Below are 17,553 nucleotides of genomic sequence, written 5' to 3'. Positions count from 1 at the left end.
CAACATCATACTGCCACCTTGTGGTGACAGTTCGACATGCATGCAAATTACCAACCAGCCATGACAAAACAATTATACTTACCACTCCTGTTTTGACAATTCTGGTCCCTTGGAATATTCGAGTGGTATTAGCTGAGAAGCAAAGAAATTATACTGTAAAGAGCAGAACTTTCTTGTTGTTGTTCCAACAAAATTGTACTTACCTACACAAATATGAAAAACATAATTTTTACATGTTATAAATACTCCTTTTTCCCTATCAAAAAATGTCAAACCCTTCTCAGTTTGTGAGTCATCAAAAAACATGCAGATGGCCGTATCTGGACGTATCTGTGGGCCATAGTTTCTGACTCTTGTCTTAAGCTCTTAGTTTAAAACTTTACAAAATTGTAATCATTTTTTTAGTTGAGATAAAACTTACATACAGCAAAACGCATAAATCTTCAGTGTAAAGTCACATTATTTTTTGCTGCTTTATAACTCGCCCTCATATTAAAATACACACACTGTCCAGCACCCAGCAGGTTTGCGCATGCCTCCATAGAGGTGTTCTCACGACCGCTCTGACCTTTGTCAACATTTTGTCTGTTTCTGATCTTCATATTATTCCACTGTTACTCTTTATTGTCTTTTCTTTGGTGATAATGTCTTATGTTATCCTTTCAGGGACTATAATATGCATCCTAAACTTATTACAGTTTACCTTAAACTAGTACTTTTTAATCTCTTCCTAAAAAAATGTAAGAAGTGTAATCTATTTGTCAGACTCACTTTTTGTGTTGATCTCAAAAACAATAGCCCTATATAAAATAAACATTTGCTTCCCATACATATATGGCATTGAAAAAGGTGCAAAAAACCCAGTAACTTCCCAAATAAATAACATTTGTATATGCTGGAATTTTTACCTAAATTAGAAGTGGGGCAAGTCCTCAACTATTTTTTTATTTGCTCTGCAAGCTTTTTGAAAAAGAAACAAACAAACAAAAAAACACAACGAATTCACTGTCAACAGCAGCTTTAACCTGAAAATCCTAATTTCCTGCTCATCCTGAAAAAAATAGCAATTTTTGGCAAAACTGAGTTCACTTTCCTGCAGCGCCACATTTGGCAGGGGCTCTGATGCTGGGAAAGGTTGGGGGCGGGAGGAGAAGGGGACGACGGAGAATGAGATGGCTGGATGGCATCACCGACTCTGTGGACATGAGTTTGAGTGTACTCCGGGAGTTGGTGATGGACAGGGAGGCCTGGCGTGCTGTGATTCATGGGGTCGCGGAGAGTCGGACACGACTGAGCGACTGAACTGAACTGAACTGAAGGGTCCATCCCTGGTGGCTCAGAGGTTAACGCGTCTGCCTCCAATGCGGGAGACCCGGGTTCGATCCCTGGGTCGGGAAGATCCCCTGGAGAAGGAAACGGTAACCCACTCCAGTATTCTTGCCTGGAGAATCCCATGGATGGAGAAGCCTGGTAGGTACAGTCCACGGGGTCGCAAAGAGTCGGACACGACTGAGCGACGGAACGGAACAGAAGGGTCCATCAACCCCTTTCAAAGGGCACCTCTCCAGTTTTCCATGATGGTCCCGCCTTATTTGCATGTGGCTCCCTGCTGGGCCACAGGGCGCCTATATTTGCAACCCCCAACTTAAGGATATATTCACTTTGCTCAGCTGGAAAAGGAAACGTGTAAAGAGACAACTGTGGGGAATAGACTGATCTACACGTCAATACAACCAGGTCAGATGAGGCAGCCCAGGAAGCAAACAGTCCTTGCCTGGCACTAAATATAACCTACCACCATCAGTGAGCTGCTCCGGGATCAATACTGTGCTGCCTCAGACAGGTATACACACCTCCCTTTGTTAACACAGGAAGAAAGCTTCCTAAGAGATCTGCTTTTCCTGCCCTTTACAGAGGCCTTAATTTAAGGCCAACAAACTCAGTGGCCACTCCATCACTGTGCCTTTATTCATTGATCCTGAACAGTTCCCACTGGGGTCAGTGCTGGTCGTGATGACTAGGAAACTTCTACAGGGCTTTTCAGATCACCAGTCCATCGGCCTGGTGGAATTCAGAGATGGGGGAAAAAAGCGACACATGTCTCCACTGAGTTGTCAGGGAGATGTAGCTTCTTCCTGCAAGAGGAATGGATGCTTGGAATCTCAGCTGTATTTAGCAGGACCATCCTGCGTCTCTGTCTATGATTGAAATGGGATATTTTCCCACTGCCTCACAGTTGCTGGAGCTATTTTGAAGTATCATTTATGTTCACTGCTACTCAGAAATCACCATCGCTAACAGACCCACCACTTGTCATTTAATACTTTCATAAAAGGGCAGCAAGACTACGTTGCCGATTTGCGTGTTTAAAATATTTTGACAACTGTTATCTAAGTGTAATTGGTTTCCTTTCCTATGTATTTTATTTATTTATTTTAAACCATTCTGAGAGAGGATATGATGGCTTGGCCAGGCTGCCTGATGGGTCTGTGGCTCAAAGAGAAGGCTTACAAGCCCTTATTTTCCAAGAATGTTGAGACCTGCAAAAAAACTTTTGAACAATTGGCAATCAATCCTTTGAGCTGTTTGTTGAAGACTCAGGATACAGGATAATATTTATGCTTTGAGGCGGTTCATCATTGTGTATAAATGACTGGACTTTGGAATAAGAATTGGACTCTGCTTAGAAATCAAATTTTTTTTGGGGGGGAGAAGTTAATCGATTGCTCAGAACATCACTTCCCCCTCTAGAAAATAAAGTCTACATTACAAGCTGCCACGAGGTCAGATGAGATGACTTAGGGCCAAACACTCTGTAACTGGGAGCCACTCCACAGACAATGATCACCATTATTATTATCATACTTACTACAGTAAGGTAAGCATCACTTATTTATTATGTTATACAGGACATAAATATTGTGTTATTTACCATGTGCTGTGCTTTGTCACTTCAGTTGTGTCCGACTCTTTGTGACCCGTTGGACCAGAGCCTGCCAGGCTTCTGTGTCCATGGGATGTTCCAGGCGAGAACACTGGGGTGGGTTGCCATTTCCTCTTTCAGGGGATCTTCCCAACCCAGGGACGAAACCCGCATGTCCTGCATCTCCTAAACTGCAGGCGGATTCTTTACCACTGAGCCACCAGGGAAACCCGTGTTATTTACTGTAATAATGAAAATATTCCACATGGCTTTCTCATGCTGCCAAATCAGAGGCAAACTTTATCAAGGCGAAACCTAATTATTCTTAACAAAGTGCCCATGAAATTCCCTAAGTTTCTTTCTTTTCCTTTTAACACTGAACTCGTAAAAGTTGTTCTGTTTTGAACTTTGGGCTCTACTGCTCACAAGCTCCTAGCTGGCTCACCAGAAAAGGTGTGCTAGCTGACCTGCAGATTTCATTTTTCCACCGCCCACTGGAAGGTGCAGGGAAGACCCCAAGGCCACCATGTGTCCCTTGGTCAACATGCAGGGACGAACACCGATACAGAAAATGAGTGAATGCACGTCCACCCCTGAGCAAGGGAAGTCTTCAGGCAAAGGAGGCACAGCCATCTTTACGGAGTCACCGTGATCAGATGTTTGAACTATTCCGTGCTCGGAACTTACAGCTGACGAGGCTTTTGGGAACTGCAATATATTACAAACATTTCATTTTTCAAAGTCTGTGCAGAAGCTAGTGAGCTCAGGGGCCTATTAATCAGGAAAGGCGGTTTTGCAGATTCTGGGTTCATAGTTAGAGCGCATGGACAGCCTAATCATGATTTATGTGCCTAAAGTTGCCAGGCCCCGGCCTCAGCAAGCTCACGCTCTGGCTACCCCTGCTGGCTCCCGTGGGCTAGCCCAGACAGGCCTGGCCTCGGCCTGTGGACTCTCCTCAACACAAGCAGATGGCCCGTACATTCAGGTGGACACATGCTGAGTGCGATTTACTCGTGAAAAAAATACAGCCATGCTAATTTCAAGTAGTTTAAATGGAAGGATGAGCGGATGTGAATGTCAGCAAAGGTTCTTTCAATACTAGATGCAAACCTGCAAAGCTAGAAAGGATCCTTGGAGGGAATCTCAGCTGAAGGGGTTCCTACTCTGCGTTCATCACATATTATCTTTTATACTAAGCCTCACACTAAGGGGATATTGAGCTTGGTTCTAGGCTCTGTGCTAATTACATAACATGCATCACCCTGTCACTTGACAAGGGCCCCAGGAGAGCTTTATTCTCCTAACCACCACCTTCAGACTGTGAAATCGCAGCTTAGAGACATTAGTCAACATTTTCAGAGTCACAGAAAGATCCAGTGGCAGCCAAGACTCAACTTGGGGCTCTCATGTCAGGGCCCAGGGCATGATGGAGTCAGCAACTTCTCCATCTCTCATTGCATGCCTGGTACCTGAGCCATCTAGTTCTAATTCAGATTCCTGGGCCTCATCCTCTGAGATTCCGAGATGATTAGTCTGGGAGGGGCCCGTGAATGTGCCTTTTTCACAGGATTCCAGACAGTGAAGCCAGATCTATGGTCCATAGGTTTCTGAGACCCCGCAAGCTATGACACGCAAACTTCTGGCATTTTCTAGGGAAAACGTCCAAAGCCTTCACCCCAGATACATAACTCACAAATGTTAAGAAACACTGGCCTGGTTTGTGTCTCTGAAACCAAGGATCCAGGAAGTAAAGAACCTTGCCAGGGAGGATATCAGACAGGCAGAGCAAAGCCTGATGCCCTGGTCGCTCCCTCCACACTGATCTTAGGGCCCTTCACAAAACCAGGTCTGCCAACTACAGCCCGCAGGCCAGCTGCTAATTTTTGTCAAGTTTTACTGGGACCAGGACTGAGATGATCGTGGGGCAACTAAGACAGAGAATATCCTGTCTTCATGAAAAGTTTTGATTTTTTTGTTGCTGTTCGTGGGTATTTTACACTGATTTTGGTTTAAAAAATATTCCATTTAAAGATGACATCTTTAATGACAAAGTTTTTAAGAGCTCCTTTAAATTCTTCACCAAAGTGAATTCTCCTCTTGCCATGCCCCACAGCTGACCTGAACCATTCCACTAGACCCTAAATCAGCTAACTGAATCCAAAGACAGTACTCCTCCACGTGACTAGGACATGATTCTGTGATCTGACACAGTAGCAGAGACACATGCTCGGATCTCCACAGTTGGAAAATAATGGTAATTTAAAAAAACAATCACTTCACCCTTCTTCCCCTCCTCTGGCCTGCGAAACCCCCTACATAAAAGACAGGCCAAAACGGCCTAGGCTTTTCATGTATGACTGCAAAACCCACACTGATGTTGAGGCCAGGTTCGTAGTCTCATGTGCAAGTACCCGAAGAGGAAAAAAGACAAAGGCCAAAGGAGAAGGGCCCAGGGCAGGCGAGAAGGCCAGCTCCTCACCTTGGAAGAGCATGGTCTGGCTGAAGTCACTCCTCATGTCGTTGCGACACACGGCCTGGACCCGGAACAGGTAAAGGCTGTCAGGGGAGACGTGGCTGATGGTGGCTTTCTGCAGGGCGAGGAAAGGACAGGAGTGAGCTGGTGCTAAAGGCCAGAGCACACTGTACATTCGAAAGCTGAACATAAAAGACTTGTTACGCATCACATGTAGGCTTCTGGGTACCATGGCAAAGCCCAACAAACACGGTGCTTCCTCACTGACCAAAGGCTCACTCTGAAAGGAACAAGCGTTCAGAAGGAACCTCACCTGCAAACATGTTTTCAACACAAAAATATATAGAGTAAGAGAAGGAACACCAGTCTCGACACAGATGCTTGACTCTCTTGGAGCATGCCTTCAGCCCTGTTTGTACCCATGAGGCTGGGACTTTTCTCAAAACTGCTCTACCTTGTAAACGATAATGATTTACCGTCTAGAATTATCAAGTGTACTGAATTTCCAGGGCCATGCAGAGTTTAGAGCAGCCACAACGAAGTCTGTGTGTTACTGTTTCTTTGCAGTTTAAAGGCACTGTTGTACCTTGACCTTAGATAACACAAGGCACGAAACTGGAAGAATACTTGACTGGAAGTCAGAGGACAAGAGATCTACCTGTGTCATGCCACTCACCAGCTGTGTGATTCTGAGTCAGCTGCTCAATGTCTTTTGGCCTCTGCCCTCTCCAGCTGTTAAACGGAGAGAGTAAGATTTCCCTCGCAGGATTCTTGTGACTGCTGTACAACAGAGGTCAAGGAAGCCTTGTACACTGGTAGCCCTCATCACACAATAGAAACCATGCCCCTGCCCCTGGTCTAACACAAGGGTTGGCAAGTGACAGCCTACAGTCCCAATCTGGCCCGCTGTTTGTTTTTGTAAATAAAGTTTTATTGGCATACGGCCACACCCATTCATTTCCCTGTTGCTGTGGCAGCTCTCACCCTTCACTGGCAGAGTTGAGTAGTTGCGCATAGATACCTTAAAACCTAAAATCTTAACTCTCCGACTCTTTCAAGAGAAAAGCTTCCTGGTCCCAAGTCAGAAGCCAAATCCAGATCCCCATCATGCAAAGCTTTACTCCAAGAGACTTTTAAAAATCAGAAAATGGAAAATGCCTAAAAAGTTGGCAGGGCTTGCTTGCCGAAAGAAACAAATAGCAAAAGCAACTGATTTTTAAAGACTCCCTGATGATGAACTGTCTCATCACGGAATTCTGGGCCAGGTCCAGAAAGCAGCTCTGGGAGCTTAACCACTGAGTGGCTTTCCCCCAGGGTAGCTACTGAAAACCTCTGCAGAGGCATTAACAGGTTACTGCGGCCATGCCTGCTGCCTGTTGCCTAGCAAATGTATTCCTGGGGAGAGCAGGAGGTTAGGGTCCAGTTATTTCACTTTCAGCCTACCTTCTGGAAAAGGCAGGCAACAACACCTGTTCCCCAGGTTGGCAGTGAGGGTGTGTGTGTATTGGGGGGATGCTGGCAAAAGCCAGGAAAATGCTTGGGAAATGTTTCTGGGCCACAAGAATCCTAAATTGGAAAAAGCTTTGCTGCCACTAAGTCAGCACTCTTGACTTCTTGGGGAATTAAGAAAATTAATTTTGTGTGTCCCCAAAGAAAAGAACCACCCCTACAAATCCTTATTAAAAAAAAGAACTTGCTGTCAAAGCACGTTTTTCTCTACATCTCTCTTTCTCTGAAACCCATTTACGCCTCAGTCTCTAAACCTGTGACCTCGGCTCCTGTGCAGAGCAAAAATCTTCGCTTCCTCTAAGCAGGGATTTATGAGAATCCACTCTGAGCTACTATCTATTCATCTTTGCATGTTTAATTATCTCCCACTTAGTGTAAGAAACCGAATAAGCACCTAGCTAGTTTCCGCTGATTAATGCAAGCCCCCTTAGCTCAGAAAGAGAAACCTCCCTCCCGGACTTCTGGTCCTGACAAGAGAAAAGGTTGAAACAGATCACAATCTTGGGTACCTTTCAACAGATTCCTCTCCGATTTCATGAAGCTCATCATTCCCTAATGTGACCCAGATAACAACGTCTAGTGGGGAAATTGAAAATATAAATGGAAATGAAGTAAAAGAATCGTCATCTGAAGCAATACGAAAAGTATTATTCTGTAAGTGATTGAACGGGCCCTGGGGACTGCATTGGGAGGAAAAAAAAGCAGTAGCAGTCATTAAGAATCCCACTCGGTGCTATTACATTTTTCATGTACATATACAATGATGGGCTTCATTATCCCAAAGACTTCTTTTGATTAACAATAAACGCCAGGCTTTCAAACCCAAATGTGTCACTTTGAGTTTCCGGGCAGAGGTGTAAAGACCAGCGCTTGTTGGAGTGATTGCCTTTCTGGGGGAAGAAGACTTGGCTTCTGCAAACATCTGTTCTCAAGGGCCTTGTTGGAGGCTGGCCACTAAATATTTATGCACATCTAAGATGAAACATGGAATTGGGCACGTGTAGCTCAAAAGTGAAGTCAGGTATTACAGGGTCTGAGAGCCTGAGAACTGTGTTTAAAAATGGCATGGTCGCCGGGGTCTCGCAGGTAAGAAGGCGTGAGGCAGACGAAATGTGACAGGTGGGAGCGGTGGGGACTGCAGAGGGTTGCCTGGTGGGGGTGACAAGAGTAGGAGTGGGGAGGAGGAAGGCAGAGGGGAAATAATTGCAGTAATGGTAACAGCCAGTACTGACACAGTGCTCACACCGTGCCCGGCCCCGCTGTGCAACTGTGTAACTCACTTAACGTTTACGATAATGCTGTCAGATGGCGAGGGCTTCGTGGAGGCTTTCTGATAATGAAAGAAAAAGCAGTCAGTTTTGAAAGCCTAACTACAAAGAGATGAACTCTCTTCCTGGTGGTGTGGCCGGCAAGTGTAAGGCGGGATGGAGCCCAAGCAGGCGCTGTAGGCTGTCCACGGCGGTACCCATCTTCACCAGCAAGGCGGCACGGGGCTGGAATGTCACAGAGGAAGCGCCCCAGGAGATGCGCAGGGGCCCCCCCGCCCAGTGCCGTGGACGCCCTGACTCAGAACAAGGAGGTCTTACCAAGTCCTTGTCGCTGTCCTTGGTGAACGTCTTCTCCTTCTCGTCCTCGTTCTTGGTCCAGCTGTAGGACACCATGTAGTTCATGATGGGCGGGTGGTAGATGGTCTCCGGCTGACTCCAGGACACCTGCAGCGCGGTCTGGTTCAGCGGCTGCACCTTCATGTGGATGGGTGGGGAGCTGCAGACTGGACACACATGGCCAAGCTCAGCGCCCCGCTCAGCGCCCCGCGGCACACGTGTCCACATGCCCCGAGCTCCTGAAGGCCACGGCCTCCAAACGCTGGCGCGGTAGGACAGGGAGTACCCATACTTCCGCCACTTAGATCCTCCCGCTGCTAACATTTTCCCACACCTGTTTTCCCTCTCTCTGCACACACACACACACACACCACACACAGACACACAACATACACACAACACACAGACATACAACACACATTTTCCTGCTTTATCTCTGAAAACAAGTTATATACATTCTGAACTTCACTCCTTAATACTTGGCTCTGTATCTCCCATGAATAAGGACATTCTCTTCTGTAAGGACGAGGATCTGAGTACCTGTGTGCCCCTAAATTCATGTGCTGAAAGCTCATGTCCAACGAGATGGTAACAGGAGGTGGAGCATGGGGAGACAAGTAGATCGTGAGGGTGGAGCTTCCGAAAGTGGGATGAAGGTCCTGATAAGACCCCAGGGAGCTCCCTCACCCCTTTCCCCACATGACGACACAGTGAGAAGACAGCTGCCTGTGCATCAGGAAGCAAGTTCTCACCGGAGAGTGAGTCCAGCACCTTGATGTCAGACCTCCCAGCCCCCAGAACTGTGAGAAATAAACTTCTGTTGATTTAAGACACCCAGTCTATAGCAGCTGGCACTGACTACTCTCGTACCTAAGAAAATAAACCCTAACTTATTATCTGAAACATCATCCACATTCCAATTTCCCCACTCGTCTCCAAAGGTTGTCTACAACCCTTTCCCCCCACACCATGGGTTAGATTCAGCTGTTATAATGCGTTAACCTCTTTTAATCTTGCCTAGTCATCTGGCCTTTGTTTCCACAACAAAATTTTTGTTACAAACCAAGGCCGACTGACTTGTGGAATGTCTTGACTAAAACTAGTAGATCAAATTTTACTGTAAATAGACCAGACTGTAAACAAAATTAAAAACGGACTTCAAATCATTTTTAAAGCAAAGGCACAAAAGGTCAGGATGACTCTCTTGGGAGCAGCAGGACTCTGTATAACTATCCTGATAAAGGGAGAGCACAAGGAAAAGTCAGGCTCATCCTCCCACTTGCTCCTTCTGGCTGGCGGTTCTGAAGGGATGCGGTGGTTCTGTACCTGTCTACAGACAGGCCCATTTAAGGGCTGAGGGTGCTGAGTCAGCCTTTAAATGGCATTTTGGCTCTCCAGACGACCTCCTTCCCAGTGACCAAGGTTCCTGCCTCCATGGGGTTTCCACTCTGAGGCAGGGTTTTCCTTTTTCTCGAAAGACATTTTTGAATTATTTATTTTAATTCGAAGAAAAAACTTGATAATGTTGGGATGGCTTTTACCATACATCAGCATGAACAGGCCTTAGGCATACATGTGTCCCCTCCTTCCTGAACATCCCTCTCTCTCTCTCCCTCCCCACCCCATTCCTCTAGGCTGTCACAGAGCACTGGGTTTGGGTGCCCTGCATCATACATCAAACTTGCACAGGTTATTTATTTTATACACGGTAACATGAACGTGCTGTGCTTTGCTTAGTCGCTCACTGGTGTCCGACTCTTTGCAACCCCATGGACTGTAGTCCGCCAGGCTCCTCTGTCCATGGGGATTCTCCAGGCAAGACTACTGGAGTGGGTTGCCGTGCCCTCCTCCAGAGGATCTTCTCAACCCAGAGATCAAACTCAGGTCTCCGGCATTGCAGTCAGATTCTTTACCGTCTGAGCCATCAGGGAGGCACAAGTTTCACTGCTCTTCTCTCAAATCATCCCACCTTCTTCTCCCACTGAGTCCAAGAGTCTGCTTTTTACATCTGTGTCTGCTTTGCTGTCCTGTACGTAGGATCGTCATACCATCTTTCCAGATTCCACATGTATTCGTCAATACACGATATCTGTCTTCCTCTTTCTGACCTACTTCACTCTGGATAACAGGCCCTAGGCTCATCTGCCTCGTTAGAACTGACTCAAACACCTTCCTTTTTATAGTTGAGTAATCCACTGGCCTCTTGGGCCAGGCGATTCTCTGCTCCTGGGGGCTGCCATGTGCCCTGTATGATGTTTAGCAGCATCCTGGCCCCTACCCACATGATGCCAGTATGCCTCCTGCCAAGTTATAACAAGCACAAATGTCCCCAGATATTGCCAAACATCCCCAGGGTGGCGAACCATCCCTGACTGAGAACTGCTGGCCTAAAGGGGGGAAGACAGCGATTCCATGTGTGGAGTTACTGTAATACCAGGATGGGGCGGGTAAGGGAAGGAAAGCCGTGCTGCATTTTCCAAGCACTTTCTCAGGAGATTTGACTCACGCCACGCAGTCCAGGAAAGGCCCCATTGGAAGAAGACACAGCCAACTGAGGACTGAGTGGACATTCACTATGTGGGAGTCAGGGGAGGAGGGGCGGGGGGGCCCAGGGACCTCAGGAGGCAAAAGGCCTGGGGGAACCAAAGACAGGCAGTGGGGCTGGATCGGGGCACAGGGAACAAGGCGGGAGGCCTCACACACCCAGAGGGAAATCCCAGCCTTTACCCTACAGCACTCAGAAGCCTCGGGAAAGATCTGAACCACAGAACCACACAGGCAGGTGGGCACTTCACAAAGCTCCCTGGAGCTTCAGCTGTGCTAAGAGAGGAGGAGAGAGGCCTGGGAGGAGGTGCTGCAGACAGTGGGGGTGCCTGCTGAGCTGGGAGAGAAAAGGAATACAGGATCGGGTTCTAGTGCAAACAGGCAAAGGCGATGACGTGCTGGACAAGGAGGGTCATGGGGGCGAGGGAACCAGGGAGAACAGTTCTGCGCTGCAGCAAGCAGGAGGGAGGCAGCCCTGGAGGACTGCAGCTTGATGTTAGTTTCTCCCGGGAGCCCAACTCCAAGCCAAGCAGCCCACACAAGCCAGAGTCCGCTATTTGCTACACAAGAGCCCCAAGCCCAAGGCAGCCCTGGGGAAGATGGCTTTCCTGCCAGAAAAGCAGGGACGGGCTTTAAGGAGTTAGCTGCTGGAGAAAAGCGGAGATTGGTTTTGACAGGGAGGCATCCTTTTTTGCTCTTCAACTGCCAAACCCCGCTTCAGTCGGACAGATTCGCTTTGTGCAACTGAGACAGGAAGGAAGGGATAAATTAATGAGGCATCCCCACTGCCCTGCAGAACCCCGGGAGGCATTTCGCTGCCTGCTGCGCAAATGCCACCAGAGCAGGGACATCAAACAATGAATGTGATGGTCGGCTCCTCCGGAGACGGGGGGGTGAGATGACAGGGTGCTGACACTAGGTGGCGCCAACACATCATTTAAAAAAATACCCTGAGTGGCTTAGTTTCTCTAGAGAGAGTCAAGGTTGGGGGACAGGAGGGGGTGAACCAGGAAAAGATCTACATTCCGATCTATCCAAATGCCAATAATGAACCAAGGAGATTTATATATTGGGAAGACTGTGTCCCCTCCAATGATGACCATGTCAGATTTTCTGACTTCTAGATCTTTTCTCACTTTCCCCCATGTTCTTACTTATCTCCTTTATTCTGAAGATCCAATTAGGGATGAGCCGTATGGGAATGCACGTGTCTACCAGTTACATCACAACCACATAAATAATTCTATCACCCACAGGCGGATGCAACCATTCTTCTTATTTGTTCTTTGAAATTAAAATAGCTGGCTTTTTCTTTACTGATTAAGATGATTCATGCTAATGTTTTTAAAAAGCAACCAAAGTCATCCAAAAAAGTAAGAAGAAAGTTTTAAAAATATCACCCATAATCTCAGGATCCAGAGATAACTACTGTTAACTTTCTGGGGATCCAACATCTTTGTACATTTGCAAAAACATATACATACAACTTGACATAAATGGGATAGAATGCATTGTGGCTCTAAGAGTGAGTTTCTTGTTTTAAGTCTATAAATAATGTCTTATCAATACTTCAGTCGTATCAATATTTCAATATGACTTATCAGTAAGTCATATTGAATATGTAATATAATAAGTAATAAGTAATATCACTTATCATAGAAATATTGTCTTATGAAGAAGAATGTGGGGGACTTCCCTGGTGACCCAGTGGCTAAGATCTACACTCCCAATGCAGGGAGCCCGGGTTTGATACCGGCTCAGGGAACTAGATCCCACATGCCACAGATAAGAATTTGAATGCTGTAACTAAGACCAGCATAGGCAAATAAACAAATAAATACATATATTAAAAAAAGAATTTGGTATTACTGTTTTGATGACAGTATAGAATTCCACTGTCTTAAAGGGTAAGAAAATAATTGGTTTAAGTTCACAAAACAGGCAGGTCTGGCCTCACTCTAACGGGACCACCTGCCATGGGGAGAATTCAGTAACTGAATAAAGTGTTAGGTGCTCACTCGTGTCTGACTCTTTGTGATCCCATGGACTACAGCCCTCCAGGCTCCTCTGCTGAATTTTCCAGGCAAGAATACTGGAGTGGGTTGCCATTCCCTTCTATAGGGGATCTCCCTGACCCCTGGTTTCCTGCATTGTAGATGGATTTTTCACCATCTGAGCCATAACTGAAGGGGCCTTCAAAGATGCATGCTTGTCAAAGGTTATACATGGAAGCAGAGGTCAGGGGCCTGCAGGCAGAGGACCCCCAGCTAAGCCTAAGGGATGAGTAGGTGGGGCAGGAATTGCCCTTCTGCTCTCCTCCTCCCTGAGACGGTGGGTGTTCTGGGCCAGAATGGGAGGAAGCACTTGCAGATCACGGGGAGGACTTAGGACAGGAGTGGGCACACTTGCCCTGTGAAGGGCAGGACAGTAAGTGCGCATGACTTTCCCAGCCATGTGGTCTCCGTCACGAATACCCAGCTCTGCCTTTGAAGCACAGAAGCAGCCCAGGTCATCTGTACGTGACGGGTGTGTACGTGCTCCAGTGAAAATGGTTATGAACCCTGTGTTTCCATTTCATACCATTTTCATGTGCCATGAAATCTTCCTCTTTCTTGATTTTCTTCAACTGTTTAACATATAAACACCACTCTCAACTCCTGGGTGCACAGAAGGTGCTGGTGGGGAGAGTTTCGGCCTGTGGATCAATGGTTTGTTGATGCCACACACAGAAGCTAAAGGGAGGCCAAATCTTTGCTTGAAACACGTTTTGTGATTCCGTGGCCAAGTTGTGTCCGACTCTTTGCAACCCCATGGACTGCAGCACACCAAGCTTCCACATCCTTCACTATCTCTGGGAGTGTGCTCAGACTCATGTCCATTGAGCTGGTGATGCCATCCAACCATACCGACAGCATACTGACTGGGTATTCTGACCCCCACCCAGCCTGAGAGGCGCCCTTCCCACAGAGCTGAGATCCTCCTCTGCTTCGTGCCACTGACCTCGTGGACTGCCTGCAATGAGTAATGATGCTTCACTGCTAGAATGTGAGTTCCACAGGAGGCTGCACACTGCTGCCCGGTTTACTACACATTCCCTGGTACTAAATCAGAGCCTGGCACCCAGGGGGCTCCCTGTAAATGTGGGCTGAATGAATGGCGTGGATGGAATTGACTCCGTGGTCTCGCCCTGGCCCACAGGCCCCTGTGACGTGGCCGCTCCGATGTCCCCAGCCTCGCCGCCTTCCACGTCCCCCTCACGGACTCCTCTCGGGCCAGTTCCACCCAGTCTCCCTGACGCCCTGGCCTTGTGCTTTCACACTTTGCCGGCCTTTTCAGGGATGCACACCCTTCCTTCCTACAAAACCTCCACCAAAATTCCAACCAGCAATCAGATAAAAGTGGCACTGAGGTACATCACAGAAGGGACAGCTTAGAAGAGCTGGTATAATGAACAAAGAGTGGACTTTGGAGCCAGACTCATAGAGACCCCTGTGTTCTCGTCTGCGAAATGGGTGGCTGGTACCTGGCAGTACCCTCCTCACAGGGTTGGGGTAAAGATCACAAAGGACACTGTGGCACAGCCAGAACCTGAGGGCCCGAGGCCCAGCGCCACATACAAGGACAAACCGCCAGGTCCACGTGGGGATTACTGACCAGGGGATTTTTGCAGAAACTAACGCCTGTGGCTGGTGATTTATTATGTAAGCAAATATCGAAACACTCTGGTCAATAACATTTGGGTAACAAGAGATGTATTAATACGTCTCTGGTCAGTAAGTTGTTAAAAACTGGTATATGTTACATGTAAAGCCGGCTTTTCAATTGGGCCTGCATCCACAGACAGCAGTGGTTTCCAGAGCTCCACCTTCAGATGGGGCTGTGCCCTCCTATCTGCTGCAGTTCCCACCGCCCTCCTTTGCCTTCACTCACAGTTAACTGGCCCTAGGCAGGAAGCAGGTGCCCAACGCCCTTGACGATGACCATCACAACTGCACCTATCACAGGGCGTCGGCCAATGCTGATACATCCTTTTGCACAAAATCAAAGCCTTTTAACCAGGCGGGAGGCACCACACCCAGCTCTCTGAACAAACATCCCCCGTGATGTGCTCCTGACATCAGCCTCCCCTTCTGGGGGCCTGATTACCTTCCCACTGGAATCTGATTGCATTTCACAGGCATCTTGGCTGATGCTGGGCGCCGGCTCCGAGAATCCCTGCCTTCCTTCTAAACCACCTTTAATTATGATCCCAGCCCTCGTTACATAATGAAGAGGCTTCTAGCCGAGCACCCAAGGTCCTCTGATTCTCAATCAACGTCAGGGATATTTTCTCGGTGGTTTCACAAATATATGAGAGATTCCCCCTCCCACCCCCGATCCTCTTCATTTGGGGGCCTTAGAGATAAACTGCTGCTGCTGCTGCTAAGTTGCGTCAGCCGTGTCTGACTCTGTGCGACCCCATAGACGGCAGCCTACCAAGCTCCCCCGTCCCTGGGATTCTCCAGGCAAGAACACTGGAGTGGGTTGCCATTTCCTTCTCCAATGCATGAAAGTGAAAAGTGAAAGTGAAGTCTAACGGGAGACTTTCTCTGTGAAAGCCAGTGTAAGTTCCAAGTGCCTTACATGATTTGGATTTGAAATCCTCCCCGGGGGCCTCCTCCCGGCACCAGACCCTTCGAGTTTTGCACCTGAGGCAACGGGCAATTATTGATCAGGCGTCAAATGAACAGCACGGCTCTAACACAGGGATTGGGGCCATCTGCTCTCTCCTGGCGGAGAAGGCAATGGCAAGCCACTCCAATACTCTTGCCTAGAAAATCCCATGGATGGAGGAGCCCGGTAGGCTGCAGTCCGTGGGGTCGCTAAGGGTCGGACACGACTGAGCGACTTCACTTTCACTTTTCACTTTCACACACTGGAGAAGGAAATGACAACCCACTCCAGTGTTCTTGCCTGGAGAATCCCAGGGACGGGGGAGCCTGGTGGGCTGCCGTCTATGGGGTCATACAGAGTTGGACACGACTGAAGTGACTTAGCAGCAGCAGTAGCAGCAGCTCTCTTCTGGAGCTTGCCAACGGACAAGAGACTGCTGCCTCCTGTGAAGCAGGGACCGGGTGGGGACAGGATGGGGGTGACATCACACAGACCCCGCGGAGGACCATGGGGGAGGTAGCGGGTCCTCGTGAGCAGGTGGGAACTTCTCAGCCACCAGCCTGGCCTTAGACCGCCTAATGCCTGTCACTGCGCTCTTGCCTGGCCTAGCTCAAGAACCCTTGAATATGGAGCGCTTTAGGGAAAATTTCCAAAGAAATGGCCTCAGGGAAGGATTTCTGTTTCTGAAGGGCTGTATCAAAAAGGTCTGGGTAAACACGAAGTCCCACAAAGCTGATCATGTAGGACTTCAAACCTGGCATCGTGGTACTCTGGCGGGGGAGGGGGTGTCTCCTTCCCCAACGCTGCCCAAGAGCTCCTGAAAGGGACACCACTTGGGCGAAGCGCCAGAACCGGGTCAAAGCAGGGTCCCAGCCCTGGCATTTGGGGGAAGGACAACACCCGAACTCTTATCTAGATGGAGCTGCCAAGCACCTGCCAGGGGTCAGGCTCCGAGCCTTCCTCTCAGACGGCCCGTAGGGCCACCCTCTCCCCGAAAGATGAATGAAGATACTCGCAAGCAGGGAGATCAAGCCACTGGGCTGGGCTCTGCACCCTGAGCGGGAGGAGGACTCAGAACTAGCCCCAGCCTGCGTACTCCATACCAAGGAGACAGGTGCAGTTATCACACATACTCTATCCATAAACACCTCCCACGTCTGTTCTCCCATCTGCAAGACGGTACTGAAGAGGTCAGGAGGGTTATGCAAAGGGCTTGAAAGGTGGAAAATGTCCCATACAGACACAATACATTCCTCTCCAGTCTCAGATCTGTGCCCCCTCCCTGGTTAATACTGTTGTTTAGTTGCTAAGTTGTGTCTGACTCCATGGACTGTAGCCCGCCAGACTCTTCTGTCCATGGGATTTCCCAGGCAGAAATACTGGAGTGGACTGCCATTTCCTTCTCCAGGGGATCTTCCTGACCTAGGGACTGAACTTGTGTCTCTTGTATTGGCAGGTGGATTCTTTACCACTGAGCTAAGTGGAAAGCCCCCTGGTTAACAACGGTCTGTGCAAAAAGCTTTCTTCCCATCCGTTCTGTCTTTCTGGTTTTCTTTGTTCTCAATGACAGATGAAAGTATGCATCTCTTGACAATTTCCAGCGTAGCCTCCAACTCCTCCGAGGCTTTCTAAGACTGGGCGCAGCCCAAGTACAGCTCCCCTCCATCAGAAATACAAACTAAGCTTGTGATCCCCTCAAGCCATCATGTGGAGGTTGGAAACAGGACTGGTAGTGCAGGGTGCCCACCCCAGGGCCTTTACTTGTGCTGTTCTATGACAACACTGCAACAGTCACGAGTCCTATCAGAGGAGCCTGGTTCTGGGCTGAGTTTGTGCGTTTCACAAAT

General features: G+C 48.2%; 1 protein-coding gene across 3 annotated transcripts in view; it reads right to left on the bottom strand.

The window, feature by feature from the left end:
• The window catches only part of PTPRG (protein tyrosine phosphatase receptor type G), a 771,055-nt gene that overhangs the window by 102,994 nt on the left and 650,508 nt on the right, over positions 1-17,553 (bottom strand). For all 3 annotated transcript variants that reach the window (XM_055414236.2, XM_055414235.2, XM_055414238.2), the window contains exons 9-11: positions 8,492-8,676; positions 5,403-5,511; positions 83-132 (exon numbers count right to left, since the gene is read on the bottom strand). In XM_055414236.2, coding sequence (XP_055270211.2) covers positions 83-132; positions 5,403-5,511; positions 8,492-8,676 — 344 coding nt within the window. The remainder of the gene's footprint in view (positions 1-82; positions 133-5,402; positions 5,512-8,491; positions 8,677-17,553) is intronic.

The sequence above is a fragment of the Moschus berezovskii genome, chromosome 24 (genome assembly GCF_049115385.1).
Source record: "Moschus berezovskii isolate FMDL1 chromosome 24, NW_MosBer_1.0, whole genome shotgun sequence".
Taxonomy (NCBI): domain Eukaryota; kingdom Metazoa; phylum Chordata; class Mammalia; order Artiodactyla; family Moschidae; genus Moschus; species Moschus berezovskii.
This window is presented reverse-complemented; position numbering and strand designations above follow the sequence as displayed.